Source organism: Archocentrus centrarchus, chromosome 6, assembly GCF_007364275.1.
Source record: "Archocentrus centrarchus isolate MPI-CPG fArcCen1 chromosome 6, fArcCen1, whole genome shotgun sequence".
In the NCBI taxonomy this organism is placed as follows: Eukaryota; Metazoa; Chordata; class Actinopteri; order Cichliformes; family Cichlidae; genus Archocentrus; species Archocentrus centrarchus.
In genome coordinates this window covers 8,463,584-8,489,730 of record NC_044351.1, presented here as the reverse complement: position 1 = coordinate 8,489,730, position 26,147 = coordinate 8,463,584, and the positions used below count along the sequence as shown (strand labels likewise).

The 26,147-nt window shown below is 38.6% G+C and overlaps 1 protein-coding gene across 1 annotated transcript in view; it reads right to left on the bottom strand.

The window, feature by feature from the left end:
* Positions 1 to 14,201: 14,201 nt before the first annotated feature.
* LOC115781671 (solute carrier family 23 member 2) overlaps positions 14,202 to 26,147 on the bottom strand; it is a 68,740-nt gene continuing 56,794 nt past the window's right edge. The window contains exons 10-12 of the mRNA XM_030731467.1: positions 24,764 to 24,872; positions 14,638 to 14,733; positions 14,202 to 14,548 (exon numbers count right to left, since the gene is read on the bottom strand). Of these exons, the coding sequence (XP_030587327.1) occupies positions 14,379 to 14,548; positions 14,638 to 14,733; positions 24,764 to 24,872 (375 nt within the window). The 3' untranslated portion in view covers positions 14,202 to 14,378. The remainder of the gene's footprint in view (positions 14,549 to 14,637; positions 14,734 to 24,763; positions 24,873 to 26,147) is intronic.

Sequence of the window (26,147 nt, the reverse complement as noted above, 5' to 3'; positions counted from 1 at the left end):
TAAGACGGTTAGACTTTCTGCCATTCACAGTTTTTGTGTGTGATTAGAAGGTGTATTGTCACATTTGTAAGTTTAGTTAAAAATGATCCTAAATAAAAAAATATATATATCATAAGAACTGTTACATCTGATATCATGAAATTCAGCAGTAGTTGGGCTAAATTTCTTATGTAAAGCTACTGTATGTGTTGGGATTCTTATTACCTTAATGCTGACATATACAGCTATTATTCTTACTTTTGTTTAGCACAATTGTTTTTCACTGAAATAAAATCTTACTTAACTTGTAACTTTACTGTGTGTCTAGAAGTGGTAGGAGGGTTTGAGGCCTGTTGAATTGCTCTTATTCATGATCAGGACACAGAAGCTTATGCCACCTCTCTGTAGCGGCTCCCCTGGTCGGACAGGCCCTCTTAGATCATCCTCAAAGCATACTCATCTTCTGCTCTGGCCCCGTGTTGAACCGCTGGGTCATTCAAATTCATGCTTAGGGGTCTGTACTCATAAAACTGCCTTTTTTTTGGGTTCATGTATAGGACACCGTCATACTGGGTGCCCAAATTTCGATTTACTCTGGTGGTAGAGATAAATCTGTCCAGTGGACCTAACCATAGGCTATCTTGCTTATGTAGCACAGCCAAAGATTTTGGAAATGCAAATCAAGAAAGTGTAAATCTGTCTATGCAACAAGTCTAAGGGCAAATTGGGCCTCAGTTTCTCCCCTACATCTGGTCAGTGTAAGTGTGGGCAGTTGTAAATCCTTCTCCAGGAGTACCATAGGATGATAGGAGGAAGGAGGTTGTTTTTGACAATTATTGTGATGAATTTTTCTTACTGTCTTGTTGATGTATTGAAGATGCTCCGGGATGTTTGTGCCTTTTCAGATAATGTCAGTAGAATTAATGACCGTTTCTAATGTATGCTTACAAATCAGTGACTATGCACAAAACCTTAGACAAAGAAAGGCAAAGAGTATATACTGTAAGATGGTGTGTAGTAGTAGTTGGGGGCAGTGTACGTGAGGTGTGGGTGCTGTTGCTGTCCGTTTTTCTCTTGCTAACTGCTAAGGCACAAACTCCCGGGAGGCTTCTGCTTCCGTCGGGCCACGAAACCAACAATGTCAAATGTTTACTGACGTCACTCTGAAATGAAGTGAAAGTCTCATTTCATTAAATGCCTGCTGCCTCAGCCCTTGTCTCTTTGTGCCACTTCTTCGGCTCCTCAACTCACATCTGTGGTGGGAGAGACTAAGACACAAGGAGACAAATTGAGCATTTATACTTTTGGAAAAGAGAAAGGAATAAATACATGGAAGAAAAGACAACTGTAAAAGGGTGACACACCCTTTGTGGAGATGAAGCAATTCTGGGGGCTGGGCAGGAGGCCAGGAATAGAGATGGAGCTGCTCTGGAAGCTTGGTTTGTGGCCTGTGTTGAAGGAGGATACTCTTGAGTGAAGGCCAGTGGCGACAGAGGCGGCTGTCCTCTGGAAGGCAGACGGAAAGTCAGCAGCTGAGGCAAAGCCCATCAGATGGCCTAGCAGGTGGTTGACGGTGGCTTGGGAAGAGGCCGGCAGCAATGCAGGCGGCAGGGCACCTCAGGTGGCATGGCAGTAAGTTGGCAACGACAATGGAAACCCTCTGGCACCCAGTAACAACAAAGGAAAATCTCTAGAGAGTGGCATCAGCCCCCCGCCAAGCCAACAGAGGTGTTCTGTCACCTCTGTTGGCTTGGCGGGGGGCTGATGACGAGGGAGGAGACAGAACTCCTCTGGAGGCTCAGCAGGTGACCAGCAGTGATGATGGAGAGCCTTTACTCAGGCATAGACTCTGTAGTTGGTGAGGGGCCATGGATTCAGTTTCAAGTTGCGCGGGACACTCAGTCCCCGGTTTGGGCAGCACAGGAAGTTTGGGCTCAGCGGTATCAGGTTTGGCACTCTTGGACTTGGGCAGAGAAGGACCCTCAGGCTCTGGACTCTCTGTCTTGGGTGGAGAAGGACCCTCAAGCTCTGGACGCTTGGGTTTAGGCAGAGATTGCTCAGCAGGGCATGCAGTCTCCTCTCAGACTAGAGAACAAATCTCTTCATGAAACCCAAAAGAAATCTTGAACCTGCAAAATTCAAAAACTCTGGGTTCAAGACCTGGGTCCATGACAGATGGCTTGTCACTTGTGGTTTGCACTTGTACTTGCACAAGAGATGGTTTTATTTACATTCACTTTAATCAAATACCATACTGATGAGGTCAGTAGTAACACCCATTAGAAATTCATTATGCCAAAATCTTTTTTCTCTGTAAAGGAAAAAGTGTTCTTGAGAAACCATAAGCTGTTCTTCTTCCCTGTAAAGTATGCACACTGGTAACGGCAATGCCATTAAATGATACTGTATGGCTTCTGTCCAGGATTCTATGAATCAGGGATATCAGTTTTCATAATGCTGGCTAATTGCCATTTTGTCGTGTCAGGGGTACTGTATAATGAGGGGAAATCTTCATTATACAGTCATGGATATTATGTGATACAGAAATAGTATGTAACATAAGTTATTTTATTTATTCAAACAAGCAAAGTAAACCCATCTAAATCAATAAATAATATTAATCTACAGCTAAAGGTTTTTCTCTTTTAATAAATAGAATCAAACTAGAAAAACAAAAACGAATGCAAACATGGCTGGCTTGTTTAATTGTAAGGAGTAAAAAGGCAACCTGCCAGCTGGAAGAAGGTCAGGTTGAATATATACTGAGGTGAGGATGAACTGATTAGACACTGGAGTGGAGGGAAACAGAAAGCTGGATATAGAGCTGACAGGAAGAAAACAAGGTATGTAGTTTCAAGATAAAACAGGAAATTACAGAAAGTCAAAACAATCTCATTTTGATAAGCATTTTGTATTTAATTTCTTTACATCATAGCCAAGGCAAATGAGTCTTGTAAAATATGATGTCATTTGCAAAAGGTTGATTACACAGTGCTTCAAAAGAATAAAGAAAACATATTCATTGTAATAACTGTATTTCAAGCTTTATCCTGTTATTTTTTAAGGCTAAATACAATTATGTAAACAATCCAAAGCAGCAGTAAATAACTGAGTATGCTTTACTGAGGTGGGAGTGAAACAAGCAGCTATTTAACTAAATTAGTACATCATAGCCCCCCCCCCCCAATATGTTTATATGTTCATAATAATGACAGATTTGGAGTCTTTCCAAAATCACTGTGGCTCAAATAAATCTAATAACAGTTTCCAATCTTCTGGTCTCCACAGATTAGTTCAGTATGGTGTACCTTAGGGTGAAGCTGCATAAAGTAGCTTAACCAAGGAGAAACCAACCTGCGGCATTTCTTGCGCTAATCCATGATCTGTTGGAGATGAATTTCCTTTGGTTTGTCTAGATTACTTTTAATTCCAATTCCAAAAAGGAACACTAAAAATTTTTTGTTATAAATGTTCTCATTCAATTTTGATTTCTTGGATGTAGCGAAACAAATAATTAGCTGGTTAAAAAAAAACAAATGTTAATGATTTATGACTTTATTTTCTTTGCTTAATTTACTTTTTTTTTTTTTTTTTACTTCCTTACTTTTATTCAAGCAAAGAAATAAAAACAAACAAAACACCTGAATCACTTTCCTAATTACCCTATGAAGGGTTCAACACTATGCATAGAGTTGAAAGGTCTCTTATCCTCCATCCTTTTAGCTCAGAGATGGCATGAATTCAAGACAGGTCACGTTTCCAAGGGTTGATAAACCCCGGGGCAGGTAATGCCCTGACAGACTTTCTGTAATACCTCCCGTTCGGAACATTGTGGCTGAAGGCGTCTCTTCACTTAATGAATGCTCACATCTGTCAAATCAACTCAATCCTGATTAGCATTTGGTAATCGTGTTAGCTTTGTGCCAGTGTAGTTGCGAAGCTAGACCACCATTTTAAATATTTATCTGTGTCACTGGCCTATTCCTTGACCAGGTGACTTGCTGACAAACTTGGCACTTTTGCCAGCCACATGGCTTTTACATATGGTACTCACAGTGTGTGACCTAATTTACATTTGCTGCGCCACTGAAGCTGTTGGTAAAATAAGCCACACACTGCTTTTAACATCAGTCTTAGACAGTGTATTGTAAAAGATGAAAACTATTGAATGATCCAGAAAAGAAGAAAAAAGTGCCAAATTGCACAACGTGAGCTCCCTTTAATTCATGCCACATTAGTCAGTGTCCTTAATTCCAAATCTTTACTTATAGTGCTCGGAGATGGATAATGAGTCTGTGATTTTAGGAATTTCATTCTCTTTATACACTGATTTATACACTGAGTTTTTTTTGCAATCCAAAACAATAATAGTCTGTGCTGCAAATGAGCTGCCATTTGAGAAGTGTCATTTCAGGGTCTTTGGTCAAAATCAGTTCCTTTCAATAGCTTGGAAAGGAAAAGTAAATGATCAAATTCTTGATATCGGAGGGAGATCAGCATCTAATTTTGAGTATCACTTTAAAGTTATTCATTTATTATAAGTCATATGAAGTTACATAATTTGTTAAGGTTCTTAATTTATTTTTCAAACCAGTTTACCATATGCCTTATGCATATGGTTCACATGGTGTTATTTTAATGCTAAACACTGAGGATCTGTGACTATATCAGTGTTTTGCATAGTTGTTCCATCCAAATTTTGTCTTCGCATTACAAAAACATGTGTTTAGAGATAGACAGCAAATACTACAGAAGATTAAAGCTGTGGTTTTTGTAATGTACCCCATCAAAAGAATTTAAGACCACAGAAATGCTCTGATCTCTGAAAATTTCTTAAAGTAGTTGAGAAAAGGTTGAGATGTTAATCTCAGCAGGAGCCTATAAATCCTATTTCTAAGAAAGAAAGAGATTTCTGATATCAGGGAGAGGTGAAGACAAAACACCAGTAAGGAAAATAATTCAGAAATACCAAAAGATGCAGACACATACTGCAAGTTTATGTTCGACTCTACCAACACGTAGTCATTTGTTTATACCGTGGCTACCCCCATGAGGGTCTCTTATGCTGGATAAACCTCCCTTAACCATTGCCTCTCAAAGCTCCTACAACAATTAACCTTTGCCCCAGTAATTATCCTGTTTCAGTAACTGGGCAGCATGTTGTGTGACAGATATGGTGTGTAACTGATTAGTGTAAGTTCACCTGCACATTTGAACACATTTGCTTTTTCAGCAAATGTGCAACATTCATATTTAAAACAAAAAAGTATCAGTATCTGCCTGCTGTAATTTGACTTTTTTCTGGTATAAAAATTAATTTTTCTGCTTATACATTCCCAACTTTCACTGTTATTTTTAATCATTTTTATTTGTGCCAGCAATGTATCTGTCACCTGACTAACTGAATGTTATTATTACATTAAAATTCTAATAACATAATTGCCATAATTTGTCTATGTAGTCTTTTTTGGTGCCATGAAAACACATTCACCCCCTTCCAGATTTCTTAGTTTTGTTGCACAGTTGTCACACTTAAATGTTTCAGATCATCAATCAAATTTTAATATTAGATAAAAATAACCCAAGTAAGTACAAAATGAAATTTTTACAAGATGCTATCCAAACTCAACTGGCCCAGTGTGAAAAATGAATTGCCCCCTAAAGCTAATAATTGGTTGTACCACCCTTGGGAGCAAGAAGTGCCATTATTTGCAGTAACTGGCAATGAGTCTTTCACATGACTGTGGAAGAAATTTGGCCCACTCTTCTTTGCAGAATTTTTTTTCCTCAGCCTCATTGGAGGGTTTTTGAGCAAAAACAACTGGTTTAAGGTCATGCCAAAGCATCTCAATCAGATTTAAGTCCTGACTTTGACTAGTTCTTTTGTATTGTCATTCCTTAGAGTATTCTCCCAAACATCTTAATGATCATCAGGATGTTTTCTGGCAAATGTGAGACACCTTGGAACCCTCCCATGGATGCCATTTGTCCAGTGTCTTTCTTACTGTTGAATCATGAACACTGACCTTAATTAAGGGAAGTTAGGCCTGCAGATGTTTAGATGTTGTTCTGGCTTCTGTTGTGAGATCCTAGGTGAGCCATTTATGTGATCTTGGAGTTTAACAAGAGGGGGCAATTGCTTGGTCACACTGGGCCAGGTAGGTTTGGATAGCTTTTTTCCCTTGATAAATAAAATCATCATTTAAAAGCTGCATTTTGTATTTACTCGGGTTATCCTTTTCTAATATTAAAACTTGATGATCGGAACCATGTAAGTTTGGCAAATATGCAAACAACTTAGAACACAGGAAAGGGGCAAATACTTTTACTGCACTGTAGATGAATAATGTGTATCTGGTGCTAATCACAAAGTGTGCATGCCTGTAAGGCTTCAGACATCTAAGGGCAACTGCAAAAGGTCTGATATAACACAGAAGATAAAAACATGAAAACCTGTGTAGGTTTACAGTGCTGGAGGGGAGGGAAAACAGCAAAAAAAAAAAAAAAAATAATAATAAGAAGAAGAAGAAGTCTGACCGGGTTGTAAATGGTAAATGGTAAATGGACTAGTTCTTATATAGCGCTTTTCTAATCAATCAGAGCACTCAAAGCGCTCTGATTGAGTTGTAGACAGTAAACAAGACAGAGATCCATTTAAAGGTAAATCTTTATTGTACTGGGAGCCAATGAAGTGATCTCAATACTGGGGTAATATGATCAAATATTTGCTTAGCTGTAAGGACTCTGGCTACTACATTTTGAATGACTTGAAATTGTCCTGCTGATGATTTTGATAATCTGGCAAATACAGTGTTACAATAATCTAACCTGCTTGATATCAAAGTATGTACCAATTTCTCAGAGTCAGTTTGAGATAAGAATTTTCTACCCTTAGATGTATATTTTTAAGTGGTAGAAAGCAGTTCTGGTAACCTTGTTGATGTGATTATCAAAACTGAGATCACTGTCCAGAATGATGCCAAGGCTGCTAACTTGCTTGCTGTGTTTCAGAGACAGGGATGATATGAACACATTTTCAGTCTGACTTTTTGGACCAACAACAAATATTTCTGTCTTCTCTGTTGAGTATTAAAAAGCTTCAAGACATTTATGTTATCAGTGCAGCTCATTAGTTTGTAAACAGAGGTTAGATCATTAGAAGGAAAATGTTAAGTACAAATATATCGTCTACATAAGAATGATAGTATATATTATGGCTCTTTATGACACTACCAAGTGGGATCATGTGAGTCACTGTTTATCTTAAGGTCATCGATGACGTCAGTAAGAGCTGTTTCTGTGCTATAATTGGTTCTGAAACCTTATTGGTATTTATCAAAAAGACTGTGAGATGAAAGGCAATCAATCAGTTGTTAGAAATAGGTGTGTAATTATTAATTACCAATAGATCTAAGTTATTTTTCTTGAGCAGCTGTGTGATTACAGCACATTAAAGAGAAATGGGGAAAATGCCATGCTGTAGAGAGCTGTTGATTATGTTTACTATGATTTGTAGAACAATGACATACAGAGTTTGTTGGGGACGTGGTTAAGTAAAGAGGTGCAAGACTTTAACTGATTATCTTCTTCCAGATCTTTAGAATTTACATGTGAGAATGTGAACATTGTGCTTATAGAAAGAAGCAAATGAAACACTTATTTGTTGTTTATTTGAAATTCAGTTTCAAATTCAGTGAAATTGAAGGATTTATCAATGGATGAAAATAGAAAACCAGACTAATTATTGTTAATCAGTTGGGAGATGGAGAAGTGGCTGACTGATTTTATTTAATTGATGTAGCAGTAAGGTGCATTTTTATAGATTTCAAAATTAATTTATAGTTTATTTTTTCTACACTGTAAACCTGGATAAGTTGAATCTACTTAAAAAAACCAAGGTAACTCGCTGCCTTAAATTTTTTAAGTAATGAAACAGTTCATTTAACTCAGCCTGTTAAGTAAGCACTACTCCATTTCCAATTGAACTGTATTGTATGTTCTAATTGACATGAAAAAATAAAATGTCTCTTGATCAATCAATTCCCCCTATCCTTTTCATGGTTGTGTGGGGGTGGTGGGGGCTGGAGCCTATCCCAGCTGACAAGGCAGTAAGATGCAGGGTACACCCCGTACAGGTCACCAGCCTGTTGCAGGGCTGACACAGACAACCATTCACACCTGTGGGCAATTTAGAGAGACCAATTAACCTGACCCCAGTAACTGCATGTCTTCAGATTGTGGGAAGAAACCCATAAAGACACAGGGAGAACAAACTCCACACAGCAAGAGTCCCAGGCTAAGGTGGAATCGAACCCAGACTATCAGATAGCTGTTCTAACTGTGAGGCAGCATTGCTGACCACCACGCCACCATGCTGCCCAGTAACACAAATATTTTTTACAGTGTTGAACTGTGTCTGTTTAAATTTGGTAAATAAACATGATAAAACTCAGCCCTGCTGAATGCTGGTACATTAACATTTACAAATAACATTTGTCCATGGAACAATAAAAAAACTATACGAGAGAGCATTGTGAACAAAAACACCAAATGTCTACTATTCCAAACAGCGAGAGGCCTGGGCCAAGCCGGAATTGAACCCAGACCTTCTAGATGGCATTATGCCTGTGAGGTAGGAGTGCTAACCATCATGTCACCATGCAGCTGCGCATTAAACCAGTCTGTTAAAACTGGTATAAACTAGATTTTTAGCAGGTGCAAAACTTGATGATATTAAGTTGTTTGAACTCAAAAGTACAGTCTAGTCAGTATTAACAAGTAATGTTCACATTCTAGGTAATTTTAAGTAATATGAACTCAATATTTTTAAGTGGAATCAAAATCTGGGTTTACAGTGTATATTTTCTCCAGTGTGTTTTAGGTGGACCATGTATATTAATAGTTTTGAAGGGAGCAACATGGTCAATAATTTGAGAAATGGCATCAGAGAAAATGTCCATTATTTCATCACATGACGACAGTAACGATAATGTGCACTTTCATTCATTCAATGAATGTGCTGTGCTTGTACTGACATAACGTTTATTAATAAATTTGTTTCAATATTAAAAAAATACTTCTGAAAATTTGCAGTAATAATCAGAGACAGGAACATCTAGAGCCTTTGGGACTGTGACATCAAGGCATCAAATTAAATCAAGCATGACCTTTTGGCTGGACCCAGTCACATGCTGTTTAAAATTAAAACATTCTAATAAACTGATGAACTATTTGGTGTCAGAGTTATTGCTGAATTTTAGTAATGATGTTGTTAATAATAGAAGTGTTTTTTGCTAAAGATCTGACATTGAGAAGGGCGAGTTTTAAATTACAGGGAGTGACAGAGGTATTAGTGGATTGAAACAGGGTGGGTTTAATGTGTACAAGAGCAGAGGGATTTTTAGATCTGCTGATTTGCTTTCTGTTGGTGACTGGTCTGTTGTTAATTATTACTTTAATATGAGAAAGTGGTTTGGGAAAGCTATATAGTGATTTGTTAGTAATTGTTGAAAGTGAGGAGCTCAAAGGATCAAAGATGCTGTACTTGGATTTATGTTATAAGATGATCTTCCAATGTGGGAATTTATAATGTTTACACAGGGTCCTATCTCCACTTCGGAGGCAGTTGGAAGAACTGGGGATCAATCGGGGCTGGCATTAGGACCCAGATGACATCAGTAGTATTAAAAAAGTGAAATGAAATTAATTCTGAGATGAACAAGTTTCTTGCAGCCAGGAAGACTTAAATATAGTGAAAAACAAAGGTTCAATAAAGGCATGAATTTATTTTTTCCATATCAAGTGAAGACCAATTTAGCTTGGCTTTAAACATGGTTCTTAACTTAATCTTTAGCATCTTACTCCTCTTATGGTGTGAGGTGGTCTAGAATACTGGTTAGGTATCAAAAATTGATTACTGATTTTTTTTTTAGCTGAAAGAAGTTATTTGCCAGCAGCTAATATCCTAATAACAGTAGCTGAACCCCTTAAGCAGCAAAGAGAGATGACAGAGACGAGGACAGAGAACAGAGATCTATTGTTTTAAATGTTTTTAGTCCCCTTTCCTTACGGCATTTTCTAACTGACAAATATGCACAACAGATGGGTGGATCAATGGCATGATTTAATTTAAAGCTTTTATTATGCAGTAGTAATCAATGATCACTGATTAGTTTAGAGGCAAGATACACAGAAAGGAGTAGGGACATGAGCATCCACTAAAAAATGTGTGAACTGATGGGGTGAATGTAGGGTGACAGACATTGGGGTCATCTTATCGCATCTGTGCACAAGATAAACAGAATAAGGATCCATAAAAAATGATGGCGCTTCTAAAGGTCAAGAATGCCACAAAGAACCTTTAAAAAAAGATATATATATATTTATTGATGTTCACCTCATTTGTAAAAAAAACTATTGTTTTATTAGATTTATGGAGTGGAGAGGGGGACAGAGAGGTTTTCCCAGGCCAGTCAAGAGATATAATCTCTCCAATATGTCGTAGGTCCGCCCTCGGGGCCTCCTCTCAGTAGGACATGCCTGCATGCCTGCTCTGCCCACAATGTCTCCTTTACTGACAAGTTCAGTCTCTTCTGGGAATACAGTCAGTTATTCAGATGGTAAGCATCCAAACAGACTTGGAGCAAAACTTCTTTCCTCAAATATGGTATTATCCACTCAGCTACTTGTATAGCAGCTGGTGAAATTAGCTCATCAAAGTCCACTCAGTCTGACCAGCCCCACTATTACTGATATCATCAGGGTCCTGATACCAGCCCTAATTCATTTTCACTTATTCTAACTGCCTTTCAAGTTGAGGTAGGACCCTCTGTAAACATTATGAATTCCCATATAGAGTTCTTCCTTTTATAACAAAGCTCTAACTACTTTTGATTCCTTGAACTCCTCACCAGTTACAATTACTAATACATCACTAATAACTTTGCCAAACCACTGTCTCATATTAAGGCATTAATCAATAACAGGCCAGTCACCAACAACAAGCCAGTATGCAAACCTCAAACATCTACTGCTCTTGTACATATTAAACCCACCTTGTCTCAATAAACTAATGCCACCATCATTCCCTGCAATTTAAAACTTACACTCTTTAATGTCAGATCATTAGCAAATAAAACTTGTTGTTATGCAACATCTACTAGCAATACTAGTACTAGCAATAAACTGGATTTTATGCTTCTTACTGAAACCTGACTTGATAATACTGGTAACACAGTGCTGATTGAAACATCACCGACTAACTATATTTTTGAAGATTACAGCTATACAATCAGGAGGGGTGGTGGAATCAGTGTGGTTTTAATTTTTAATTGTAAATCTGTGTCATTTGATAATTATCCAAGTTAAGTTTACTAATTCTATATCTTCTATATCTCCTACTCATATTGCTCCTCATATTTCATCCCCCTGAACTAAGACACGGCTTCCTGGAGGCCACTGGTTAACGTCTTTCCAAAATTACAACACAATTTGACTGTATTATTATTTCAGTCTTTCAATATTCACACTGAAAACAGCAAAAACTCCAAAACAAAGCAGTTCATCAGTTTATTAGATTGTTTTCATTTTAAACAGCATGTGACAGGACCCACTCGCACAAAAGGTCACACACTTGATCACATTTTTTCCAGAAACCTTGACGTCACAGTTACAAATGTTCAGAATGTTGACATCTCTGATCAATATCGCATATTTTCAGAACTATTTTGTTCATCTGTCAAATACCAACTGATTTTTTAACATGCGTGACATCAAGCCAGCACACATACCAGCATAACTGATACATTTATCAGTGAATTTTCAAAGTACACATTACCGGTATTGTCATTTGATGAAATGCTGGCCAATTACTCTAAAGCTAGTACTCTAATGCAGTTTCTTGGATTATCATATTGTTCCTGTCAGAACTGTATATGTGGAGAAACATTTCATTGTTTTAAAAATCAAATAGTAAATATTATCAAAAGCTCTTTATACACTGATGTTTTCCCTGTTTCTATCAAACGTGCTGTAATCACACTGCTGCTCACGAAAAATAACTCCGGTCCGCTGGTAATTTTTGGTATCCACTGGTATTTATGATCTTTCTTCCCTCAGCATATATTTTTTTTAAAAAGTTGTTTTATAAACAACTGAATGAATGCCTTTCATCTCACAGTCCTTAAGTACCAGTAAGGTTTCAGAACCATTATAGCACAGAAAAAGCTCTTACTATAGTCATCAATGACCAACAGTGACTCACAGAGTTTCACTCTTAGTTCTACTTGATCTCATTGCCACCTTTGGCACTGTAAATCATGACATTTTAATTCAAAGGCTCAAAGTGTAGAATTATTTTTTTTTTTAGATCTGGACAAACAAAAATTCAAGCAGGGGTCCCACAAGGATCTGTCCTTGGTTCATTACTCTTTAACCTTTACCTGCTCCCGCTTGGTACTGTCATAGAGATTCATAATATATATAATATATCTTATCATTTTTATGCAGATGATTCACAGCTGTATCTATCATTTTCATCTGATGATCTAACCACTGTTCACAAACTAATAATCTGCACCGATTACATTAACGAGTGGATGTCTCTGTTAAGTTCTAAAAGGTTTCTCATTCCAGTTTCTGAAACAGGAACTGTGATATAATATTGGACAGTGATCTTAGTTTTGGTAACCATATTAATAAGGCCAACAGGACGGCTTTCTATAATTAAAAAAAAAAAAAAAAATTATATATATATATATAAGTTAGAAAAATCAAATCTCAAATTGGTCCATGCATTCATATCAAGCAGGTTATCTAACTCATAAGCATGATGACTTATTATTACCACAGTACTGAAGTCACTTCATTGGCTCCCAGTTCTTTAAAATCCTTCTATTAGTTCATAAAGCTCTCAATGCTTTGCCCCTCCCAGTATATCACTGAATTGCTCAGTGTCTATAACCCAGTCAGACCTCTCGGGTCATCAGGTACAGCTATTTTAAGTGTCCCCAGAATTGGATTTAAGTGTGTTGAGGGTGCTTTCAGTTACTGTGGACCTCTTCTAACCTGTAGCTGAATGTGTGTGTGTGTGTGTGTGTGTGCGTGTGTGTACGTGTGTGTGCTTTTGTGCATACATGTGTTAACTGTATTTTACTTTGTTGTAGTTTTCTTTTCCTGTTTTCATTGTAAACCTACATAGGTTTTGGGGGTATTTTTCTTTTGTGTTAAGCACATTGAGTTTGAGTACAATGAAATGTGCATTAAAATAAAATTGACATTACCATAATATCTTGTCCTTCTCTGGTCAAGCATTCCAACCACTTTAGTATTTCTAGTATACTCTTTGTATGCCTGGGGTTTTTTGACTTGTTGTCGCACATGTGTTGATTTCCTCATGGATGCATTTCTGAATTGTGTCTTCGACTTTATTTTTGCCTCATTTGGAGTTGTTTGACTCCTCTGCCTGAGTTCCTGTGTATAACTGATGCCTGTTTCTTAATTCAAAATTTGGATTTTAGGACTTTAATTTTCCCTTTTTGTGCTCTGCATTTGCAAACAAATTCCTCTGTGATCATTATAATTAACAGTTTAGTCTTAACAAGCTATAAAATAATCATTAATAATAATTTTTTAAAAAATTAATAATCAACAGCCTCACTCCCAATTTATCACATTTCAATACAATCTCTGACAAGTCAAAACAAAATGAAACAGTGAATGAAACAGGGCACAAACCTTATACAATATCTAAAACAAAAGCCATCTTAATTTTTTATAGATCCACATCCCGGTATTGATTAACCATTTACAAACATTTATAAACATCAGCTGCAACTTTACAGTAACCATCTAAATCATAACTTGGTTTAATAAAAACAAATCATTAACCAGTTAGTAAATAATTAGTAAAACATTGTTACAGTGTTTTTCAGTACATAACTAAATTGTATTTCACTAATGTTAAAGAATCATCATCCTTATGTCTGCAGTGGGTGCTCAGTCTGAATGGTGGTTTCAGAAGCACACTGGAAGTTTAAAGCCATAGCTGCCTGACCTCTGGATGCCTACTGATGCCATGTACACAACCTCTATAATTGGAAACACTTATATTTGTTTCAGAGGTTCAGCTGTTTAGATTTAGCTAGCCAGATCAACAAACCTGGAACTAGGAAACTGGAGCAGAAAGGTGACACTGTCAAAAACACCGTATGTCACCAGTGAGGATTTAAATCAACAAAAATAATGTTAAAGAAATAAAACGTTATGTCATGTACACTTTTCTGCCATTGAGTGAGGAAAGAATTTTTTTTTTCAGTGCACACTTCTGTTTTCATTTATGGGGCTAACAGGCTAACATCAGTGTTGCACTCTGAGTTATCACATCATTACATGGCTGCCTCCTACTGGGTGGTCTTATAAGAAGGGAGGAAGGGGAGATACTGGAAACATCTAAACCTTTTCAGAACCTCGTTGCAGTAGGGGATATCATAGCACGACTGGTCATGTGTGCTTTTGCTTTCATCTTGCACGTTGTTTTGCCAGGTCTTGATACCTCGCTCTTTGTCAGTGCCTGAAAAAGACTGGACTAGGTTAGCTTACAATGATGATAGAGCTTGCCTTACAGTTGATTGTCTTTAATACAAGTATTGTGTCATGCACCTGGGATGGTGTTATCCAGGATGAAGCCAAAAAATCCACCGATGAACATATGTGTGGTGAAAAGCACTAGAATCAGCTGGTCCAGTTCTTTTATTCCTTTAGAGATAAGAACAAGCAAACATAATCAGATAACCTAACTAGATGAACAAGTAACTTGAGATAAAATAACTATAATTCTTTGCTCTTGCTTCCTTTCTTATGAAGGCTAGAGGTCATTCTTTCTCAAAAACAAAATTAACATCTGATCATCCATGCATCCATCCATCCATTTATTTGCTTAACTGCTTATGCAATTCAGGTCATGAGGGAGCTGGAGCCGATCCCATCTGACATGCTAGTCCATTACAGGATCAACACAGATAGACAAAGATTCACGCTCACTCAGTTTACTGTAAGTGAAAGCGAGAATACCTGGTGTGCCCTTTCACCACTGTTGCTAATGTGTAGTTAAAACCACAGTATATATCCCACCACATGCTAACTTTAGTATAGCTCTGTCGCTACTGCATGACACTGCAGGCCCCACCTAGACATGTCTGACCATCTCTCCCTGCTCCTTGGCCACACTTACACACCCCTCAGAAAGAAAACCCAACCAGTACTAAAGGCTGTAAAAACCTGGCCAGAGGGTGTGCTCAACCAACTGGAGGATTGCTTCCAGTAGACAGAGTGGGCCATATTTGATCACATGGCGCTACAGGAGCTCACAGAGGCAGTCTTAGATTCAAGCACTGTACAGACACCGTTACTGTTGACAAAAGAATCTGGCTCTATCTCAACCAAAAACCTTGGATGACCTCAGAGGTGAAGGCACTTCTCAGGGCCAGGAACTCGGCATTCAAGTCAGGTGACACAGTACTATACAGTGCAGCAAGAGCTAACCTCAAGTGGGGCATCAAAGTGACCAAAGAAGACTACAAGAGGAAAGTGAAATTCAACCTGGAAGCCAATGACTCATGGTGGGTGTGGCAAGGGAACTACAAAGGCAACTTGCCAGCTACAGTCAATGCTGATGCCTCGCTAGTAGAAGAACTTAATTACTTCTTTGCCTGCTTTGAGTCACCCAGACCTACCACTGGTGGATTGGTGGTGACCCACCAATCCACCAGTCATCCCACTCTCACCCTGCAGGAACACCAGATGAGATGTGCACTGAAGGCAAATCTGTGGAAAGCTGCAGGACTGGACAGTATTCTGGGCATAGTGCTTCACACATGTGCAGATGAGCTGACAGCGGTCCTGACTGGGATCTTCCACACCTCCTTGTCACTGGCTCAGGTTCTGTCCTGTCTAAAGACAGCAACCATCATCCCAGAGCCAAAAAGAACCATCAGCTCAAGCCTCAATGACTATAGACCTATGGCGCTGACATCTGTTGTCATGAAGGGCTTTGAAAGACTTGTCTCCAGCACATCAATCCTGCTTACCAGAGTCCCATGACAAACACCTGCTTGCCTACAGACCAAACCAGTCCACAGAAGATGCCATCAGTACCACACAACACACCACCCTAACCCACCTGAAGCACCCAGGCACTTATGTCAGGCTTGTGTTCATCAACTACAGCTCAGCGTTCAATACCATCACCCCCCCCCCCCCCCCCCCCCTTCTGACCAACCACCTGGCTGCGTGCTGAGCCCACTCCTGTACACCCTCTAAATGCATGACTGTGCACCCATTCATCCCTCGAACTCCATCATCACGTTCCCCAACTCCCACTGACTACAGTAGTGTCCTACTGTAGTTGGACTGATCAAGGGCTGGGAGTGACAAGTCAAGGTATAGAGAGGACGTACTGGCACTGACAGAGTGGTGTACCAAGAACAACCTGTAGCTAAACATCACAAAATCCAAAGAGATGGTCATTGACCTCAATAGGTGGAAAAGGGACCATGCTCCACTAACAATCAATGGAGAAAGTGGAGAGAGGGTGGCCTCCTTTAAGTTCCTGGAGATACAAATATCAGATGGCCTGACCTGGACAGCCAACACATCTATGCTTATCAAAAAGGCTCAGCAAAGGCTTCACTTTGTCAGCTGGAGGAGAAACTGCTTTTGTCTTTTTTACAGGGCCACCACTGAGTCAGTATTGACACGCGGCATTATGGTGTGGTTTGCTGCCTGCTCAGCAGCAGACAGGGAAGCTCTGCAGGGAATAACCAGAATGGCAGAAAAAGCAGCCCTCTGCCCACCCTGGAAAACATTGCTAGCTCCTGCGGGCTTTGCCAGGCCAAGAAAATATCCATAGACACTACTCACCCTTGCCATGTATTGTTCAACCTTCTGCCATCAAGCAAACGGTTCAGGTCCCAGAAATGCAGATACAACAGACTGAAAAACAGTTTTTATTCATGGGCTATCGGACTCCTAAACACATCACAATAACTCACCAGCTCCTTCAGCCCATAAAGCAATCACAGAGCAACAAAAAAACTGAACTGTGCAAGTGTCTTTCTCTCAGTAACAGTGAAATATTCTCTTTCTGCAATACCTCAAACCCTTGTGCAAAACAACTCATATGCAATACAATTTGCATTATTTATTAATAGATATTTATTTAACAGGTACCCTCCCTGAATATATGAAATATAATTCAGTCACACACTGCACATACACACACATATTCTTTATTATATATATCCTTTTTTTTTTTTCCTTTATTTTTTGTTTGTTTGTTTGGGTGAGATTTAGTTCATTTTCATGGCAAAGATGCAGTTATTTGCAATTAATCTGATCACTCTTCATAACCTTCTGGACTAAATGCAAATTGCCATCTTGAAAACTAAAAAAAAGGACTTGTGTCATTCTCAAAACTTTTGGCCATAACTATACAAGACTGTCTAGCTCCTTGGAAGCAAAATACAAAGTAATGAGGAGTGGCTCACGTCCTTTGTAAAGTACTGTAAATACAAAATAGTGCCAAGTAGTTTATAGTATTTTTTTATGTGCTGCAGTACTGCATCAGTTCCAGCTGATACCTTGGAGACAGTTAAATCATCATATTGTCCCTTCTCTATACATAAATTATTCCCTCTTCCCCTTCTCATGCTGCAGATGTAAAAAATTTGCAATTTCAGGATCTAGACTGCTCTACTGAAGAGGTGCAAGCATACATGGAGTATTTGTTTGTTTGTTTTAAATCACTAGGTAATTTCAGATGCAATCAGCTCAACAAACATCAGGAGTCATGCAAAATTTTTCTCTGCACTTTTGCATACAGTATGTCTACTAGCTAAAGGCAGGTTAATGTGCGATACTCTGAGAAATGGCAAAACATCTGAGAAAGAGACGCAGAGAAAAAGACAATTAATCAAAGTTAAAGCTTGTAATATCCTAATTTATATTATATATTTTAACTGGACAGTGGATTACAGGCTACATTTAAAGGATCTGATCTCATCACTAAATGAAATGATCAAACAGGCCAGATCTGCATACTTTTCTAATCTTGTAAATAAGAACAAGAAAAATCCAAAAGTCTTGTTTGATACCATTAATAACTTGGTTTCACCCTCAGCCCCACTTGTGCCTGTATTCACAACTGATGACTGTAACAGATTTTTAAACTTTTTTGTAAAAAAGGTCGATGATATCAGGGCAAGTGTAAAGCCACCTCCAGGGAACATTGCTAGTGTTGGCTCTACAGCATGCTCCTGGTCCTCATTTACTTCTGTCACTTTGGAGGATGTTAGGGTTTTGCTAAAAAGGAATAAACCGTCTTCCTGTGTGCTTGATGTTATACCCACGCCTTTATTTTTAAAGGTGTTTGATATTGTTGGCCCATATGTTGTCAAGTTGATTAACATTTCTCTTTCAACTGGGTCAGTTCCATGCTTTTTAAAACAAGCAGCACTAAGTCCTATTTTGAAAAAGCCAAACTTGGGCGCCGCTGATCTAAGCAACTACAGGCCTATATCAAAATTGTCTTTTCTTGCAAAAGTTGTGGAGAAGGTAGTGGCTGGGCAGCTGATTACTTTCTTGGAAAGTAGTAATATCCTTGATAAGTTTCAGTCTGGTTTTCGTAAGATGCACTCTACTGAGACTGCCTTGTTAAAAGTCTCAAATGACATATTGATGGCTGCAGACTCTGGTCAGTACAGTGTATTGGTCCTATTAGATTTGTCATCTGCTTTTGACACAGTCGACCACAAAATCCTGTTACACCGATTGCAGAATGAGATAGGAATTTCTGGAAATGTTCTTCAGTGGTTTTCCTCCTATCTGAGCAATAGAACCTTTTTCTTGTTTGCAAATAACGTAATGTCCAAAGTCGCTCCCTTCCTGCATGGCGTTCCTCAAGGTTCAGTCCTAGGACCCATTTTGTTCCTATTATACATCAGCCCCCTTGGTAAGATTATCAGTAGCTTTAATAAGGTATCTTACCATTTGTATGCTGATGATATTCAACTTTACTGTTCCTTCAATGATTCAGAATTACACAAGCTTGATGACTTACGTAACTGTGTCTCTTGTGTTAAGGACTGGCTAGCTAACAACTGCCTTCAGTTAAATTCTTGTAAGACTGAAACCCTGATCATTGCGCCGGAACAAAAAGTTTCTTGGATCAAAAAACACCTTGGTCCTCTGGGCTCCTCCTCCCAGTCCAGCCTCAGAAACCTTGGTGTTCTGTTTGACTAGTCAATGTCTCTGGACAGACATTCAAGACATCTGGTAAAAAGTTGCTTCTATCATCTGAGGAATATTTCCAAGTTGAGGTCAATTTTATCCAAATCTGACCTAGGGATGATTATTCATACTTTTATTTCCTCTCGTTTAGATTATTGTAATTCTCTTTTTACATGTTTTAATAAATCTGCTGTAACTCGTCTGCAGCTGGTCCAGAATGCTGCAGCGAGGCTTTTGACAGGAACCAACGGAAGGGCACACATCACACCTGTTTTATCCTCTCTACATTGGCTACCTGTAAAATTTAGAATTGATTTCAAACTTTTAGTCTTGACTTTCAGAGCTCTTAATGGACAGGCCCCCCAATACATCACCGAAATGTTGACCGTTTTTTCTTTGGGCCGCACTCTTTGGTCCTCAAGCCAGAACCTCCTGAGGGTCCCTAAGACCCGGTTTAAAACCCGGGGCGACCGGTCCTTTCAAGTAGTAGCCCCCAGGCTGTGGAATGCCCTGCCGTTGTCTCTCCGTATGGCCGAATCTGTTGATTCTTTTAAAAAGCAGCTCAAGACACTTTTATTCAGACAAGCTTTCAGTTAAATGTCTTACTTTGTCTTATCGGCTATTGTTATTTATTTTACTTGCACATTGTAAAGCACTTTGTGATTTTATCTGTGAAAGGTGCTATATACAGTAGATAAAGTTTTACTTACTTACTTACTTACTTACTGCATGATGTGTTGCTGAGGTTATCTGGTTATTTCATATTGAGAAATATCTGACAAAAAATTAAAATTATTTTATTCTATTCAATCGTACTTGACGTGTTACAAGTATATCTAACACAGAGAAAAGATTTTAAAACTTTATCAAACCATAAAACCTTCAAAATCAGATTTGACTGATGTTCGAAATAACTGCCCAAATAACTTCCCAGATGAATTTCAATATGGCTGCCAAAAACAGGACAGGTCTATTGAAGGAACCATCAATTTGAATTTAAAGTGATTATTTTCTTAATCAACACTTTCCAAAGTCTGCCTTTATAGTAGCTATGAGGTGTTTGTTTAACTGTCAAAGTTGCCAAACTTTGTGACCACACCTGCATGTGTCACCTGTATGTATTTCTGTTGAAAATAATCTCTAGTAAAACTAAAATTAGCTACTAGCTAAGAAAAAACATTATTTTTTGTAACTTTGATGGAATTAACTTTTTACCTGAAGCTTTATATCTGCAAAATATTAAGTTAAGAGGATAACAAGAAATAGATAGGAGTAACATGTCCAAAGAGGAAATTTGCAAGTAGTTTTGCGCTAATAAAGACCACGTGGCAGGCCTGGCTGTGGTAAAAGAAAGTAGCAACACAGGTGCAATTTGCCCCTAGTACCTCACAAGAATGTCCTGTGACATCTACAAAAGGACCACAGATGTTCACATATATGGATTTATAAAGGTTGCTTGTTGACCAAGGGGCACCTTTTATAATCACTAGAGACCACTGAGATACTCCAAAATCTTGAGTCAGAGTTGGCTTTTCATGCGGCCATGTGTGGCCACCAGCACATGGGAAAATACAGAGGGCCATTCAAAATGTAACTGCCTTCAAGCCCAAGGCCCTGCTTTCATAATCCTTCTCAGGCAATAAACTGCATAATGAAGTTGTATTGAATTGAATCAAGAACTGAAAACAGTGCTGACGTAGTTTGACTCGGAAAAAATCTTGTTCAAATAAGCCATGCCAAAACATATACACACAAAGGAACACACACACATTTCCTGCCCAAATAGGCAGCAGTCAAAAGTTCAAGGCATCCACTGAGTTGATTTTAAATCCAATAGCCTGTACATCGAAAGACGTCGGGATGAGCAAGAGTTTGTTTACAAAGAGCATTGACAGGTCTCCTCTTGTCTGGAGCCATCAGCTAAGTGTTGAGGTTGAGGATAGACTCTGGAGCAAGAGTGCTTTATCTGACCTGGGCAGATTACAGCCAGTTACATAGGGGCAAGACAAGAGGATTGGGAGGTAAGCAGCCTAGACCAGAGAAAACCAGACAAGCCCTCATGCCCAGTATTGAACTTTGGATTAGCACTTTCTTGGGAGACACCAGCATCACATGACTCATGGGATCAAGGTCTTATGTCTGCAGAGAAGAGCAGTTTAATCTTGAAGATTGCTCTTTTGATGGCGCTTCATAGGAGGTGGCCACAAAGCCTATGAATCAGCTAATCGATATGTCGTCAAAATAATGTAATTATCAGATGACAACCTGTGATGATCTGTGATTAGTTCTAAGATCTCTGACTGATCATAGTTACTTTGAACTGTGTAATTTCATCAGTTGGATTAATGTTTGGACTGATGGCTGGATCAGTTAGTTATGTAGAGAAATTTTTCTAGTATTACAAAACTATTTCATACTTTTTTTAAAACCTAAATGTGACCTACTTTTCTACTTTTGGTTTGTTCCACCATTGTTTTTCCCAGTTTAGTCCTTTCTGTACCAGACCAGTGAGCACTTACATTAATGAAGTGAAACACAATCCTCATCGAGAGCTACTGACCTTTCTGCACACTGGAACACACAAGCTGGGTGGTGCAAGTTAACCTAAACTTATCCATGATTAAACCCTTAGAATGTGTTATAATTTTGACTTCTGTCACTTAAGCACTGTGATTAGTTTATAAGATGTAAGTGATGGGTTTACCAGATTACAAATACTCATGCAGTTGCAGGGCAAGAACATTTTTTTTTGTTTGTTTTTTTTTTAATTATTTGCAGAATTGTGGGAGATCTGATTAAAGTTGTCAGTAATATCTGTAATTGACAGTATGCTGTTATACTTTTTCTACGTTATACTATTACAAATGAAATCTAGACTAATGAAAAAAAAACAATCAAGCAAACAACAACACATGATCATGTTCTTGTACATTTAAGTATCAGTTTCTTTTTTTGATGGTCACCAGCAATCTGCACAGTCATAGTCATAGTAGTTTTCTGAAGCAGCTAAAGTCACATATAACCAAGCCAAGCCCTTACAATTATACTCCCAAATGTATTGAAAACATCCAGAGTATTACACTTGAAATAAATATGACAACAACCCAGCCTCCTCCTTGTGTTAATAAAAAAAGTCACATGTGGCTGTACAAAAGTCAAGCGTGTAAAAGCCCCCAGTGCCCCCAACAGGCTGAAAAGATGCTTTCACCCTATCCAACCCATAAAAAAACTTGCCTTAACAGACTGAACTCCAAATTGAATGCATTTCTGTCATTAAACTGCATAATAAGGACGAGGAAAAACAAAACATATTTGGTTAAAAAGACAATTAAAATTATCTGCTTGCCACTTTAAACTCCAGAGTAAAGACTAAAGATAAAATGTTTACCATCTTGGCCTGCAGGAGCTTGGAACACCTTGGCATTAGGAGCTTAGGCTGGCAAAACTACTGCTATCTTTTCAAAGTTAATCTGTAAGTGGAGCAGTGGGAACACAAAGCCTGTCATTCAGTGTGAGAGGAACATGTCGGTCCTCTGATTATGCTCCAGAATTTTAGATCACTCATTGTAAATCACAGATGACACCTGATGTAGATGTAGACAAAGGAATAGTCATGATATGGTGGCTACTGTGTGCCGAATTAAGCAGGAAATTACACAAAACTGCTCCTTTCCAACATTGTTAATGCTCACTGATGCATAAAAACAAACCAGTACTGTATAATGACAAGCCAGCGTGTGTTTGTGTGGACTTGTACGCAACACCTGTGTGCCACCTACTACAGGTGTGTTTTACCAGCTTACCTATTCTGTTAACATTATGCTGTGAAATGTCTAATGATTATAAACCAGACTGAAATAGATACTGTAGCGCAGTGTTTTGATTCAAAGCCAGAGTTCATACTCGCAAAAATTATGCTTTGATAATTTCATTGCAAATATAATGGAGGGGATTAATATATTTATCTATGCCCTTTAATGCTTTAACATTGTTGATTTCTCTCTCCAATGGTCATGTCAACACCCTCTTCAAATAATGGTCAAAGTAATTTTTTTCAGGTTTTTCAGAAAATACAAAAAAAAAAAAAAAAAGAACTAAATATTGAAAATATGATGATTTACGCAAAAAATAAATAAATAAATAAAAAATGACTTAAGCCATCATTTTATATAAGGCCCACAAGTACAAAATGCATGTTAAGAGTTACAGAATAAAATTGTTGTAAAAATGTTTGTAGACCAGCCAACAGAAAATAAATGAAAAACAGGAATAAAGTTGCATCTAAAAATCTTCATTTTTTCCTGTTCCAAACGGCCTCAAATATACAGTCAAAATAAATAAATAAATAAATCTCACTATTGTCGGTTTTAAAAGTACACTTTAGTTGGATTTACTGAACAAATTATTTTTTTTAAGTTTACTTGAGACATTTGTGCTGTTAGGTATTATTTTTTACTCAATGAATAAAGGACAAATCTTTAAAGGTAAATGCCAGTAAATTAAATAATTAACAGTCGATCAACCAAATAATAAACAATTAAATAATACATTAGACAGAGAGCAACTCATCAGAAAGTTCTAGACTAACTCCTCTGTTTCAGTGCATCTTACCTTGAAGACTGGCCACCAAACGTACAATTAAAACATCACCAACGTCACCATGTTCTGTTATTAATCTGGAAAAGATTTCACTGTATTGATTAAATTAGAACATCAGGAAGAAGATGTGCTTATGACTGAGAGGAATCTGGGTCATGAAAAGCCAGTTTGAACAAGACTGAATGACGAAGGACAACTCATAGCACCCAGAGATTGTTTATGAATAGATAACAGGCGATATAAAGATGTTTTGGTTAGACAGGAACACGGGCTCAGAGAGAGAGAGCACACACACAGGCCTGTCTCTTCTGAGTCCCCGCATGCATGTGTGTATTTTTTCTGATTCTTTAATACATTAAATGTATTAATTTTTATTTTAAAGTGTTTCAGGTGTCTTCCTTCATAAAAAACCTGTTTACCTGTCAGTGCCGTTTCAACAAAAATATTGTGCACTCAAAAAAAAAAATGTTTTTGGATTTAATTTAAAAAGTTATGTTAAGTGGTTTCACCCAAGAAATTGACCGAATTTTATTCTAAAATGTTGAACTGACTCAATGAAAAGTCATTGAGTTAGCCTCTCAAAACACAATAATTCACTGAAATAACACAAACTTAAAAAAATATTAATTTGTTCAATAAATCCAACTAAAGAGAATCTTTAAAGCCAACAACAGTAAAACAACAGTAAAACTTTTTTGAGTGTATTCACTAAAAATCCTAAACAACTCCCAAACACCCCAGAATCCCAGAACCATGAGAGATTGCTGTTCACAGTCATCTAATATGTGCTAAATGTAAAGATTAAATATATATTTCTGTGGAAATAGAAATAATATGGGAATGGCTGATTTTAAATAAGCCTAAAGGCCAATGTGGGAGTGTATATCTTTGTTAAAATCACCTGTGTCAATGATGCCAGGATTGGATCGAAACCAGGTAGGCAGGACAAGACCACTGAAGGTTGAGAAGCCTAGGATGACGAGGTTACGTGAAGAGTTAAGGTCCACATACTGGAGAGAGAGAGCGAGAGAGAGAGAGAGAGGGAAAGAGTGAGTGTGTGTGTGTGTGAGAGAGAGAGAGAGAGAGAGAGAGAGAGAGAGAGAGAGAGAGGGAAAGAGTGAGTGTGTGTGTGTGAGAGAGAGAGAGAGAGAGAGAGAGAGAGAGGGAAAGAGTGAGTGTGTGTGTGTGTGTGAGAGAGAGAGAGAGAGAGAGAGAGAGAGAGAGAGAGAGAGAGAGAGGGAAAGAGTGAGTGTGTGTGTGTGTGAGAGAGAGAGAGAGAGAGAGAGAGAGAGAGAGAGAGAGAGAGAGAGAGAGGGAAAGAGTGAGTGTGTGTGTGTGTGAGAGAGAGAGAGATAGAGCGCGCGCGCGCGCGCGCGGGCAAGAGTGTGTGTGTGCGTGAGTGTGAGCGCCCGGGGGGGGGCGCGTGTGTGTGTGTGTGTGTGTGTGTGTGTGTGTGTGTGTGTGTGTGTGTGTGTGCGCGCGCGCGCGCCGCGGCGCGCGCAGCGCGCGCGCGGGCGCGCGGCCCAGCTGTGTGTGCGCGTGCGTGTGCGCGCGCGGGGGGGCCGCGTGTGTGTGTGTGTGTGGGTGTGGTGTGTGTGTGTGTGTGTGTGTGTGTGTGTGTGTGCGCGCGCGCGCGGCGCGCTCGCGCGGGGCGCGCGTGGTGTGTGGCGTGCGTGTGCGCGCCGGGGGGGGGGGCAGATGTGTGTGTGTGTGTGTGTGTGTGTGTGTTGTGTGTGTGTGTGTGTGTGTGTTGTTGTGGTGTGTTGTGTGTGTGCGAGCGAGAGAGCGAGAGAGCGAGAGAGAGACCGACACATTATGTGATACAAATTGGTTTATTGACTCTCAGAGGTAAGCCATTAATTTGTTGTTCTGTGTTCAACTAGCTGACATCTCTGTTTTGGAACTAAAATGTGATTAGAAATAACTGGAAAAAAAGAGACCCAAATTCTATTTTGGTATAGGATTCACATTTATTTAGTCATGGCAGGTTAAAACAGGCCAGAGTAAGGTCAATACATATATATATATATATATATATATATATATATATATATATATATATATATAGACCTTACTCTGGCCTGTGTTAATCTGTCCTGACCAAATAAATTAACTCATACACACACAAAGTATGTGAGTGTATGCACACATACATGAACCTGTCCTCATGTATTTGCCCATTAGTCTGCCTCTAAAAATGAAACATGACATATAATAATGTGTTTTTTGTTTAATTGTTTTTTCTGCCCTAAGCTGGGCACTTTGCCAGTGCAACCATTTTTTTT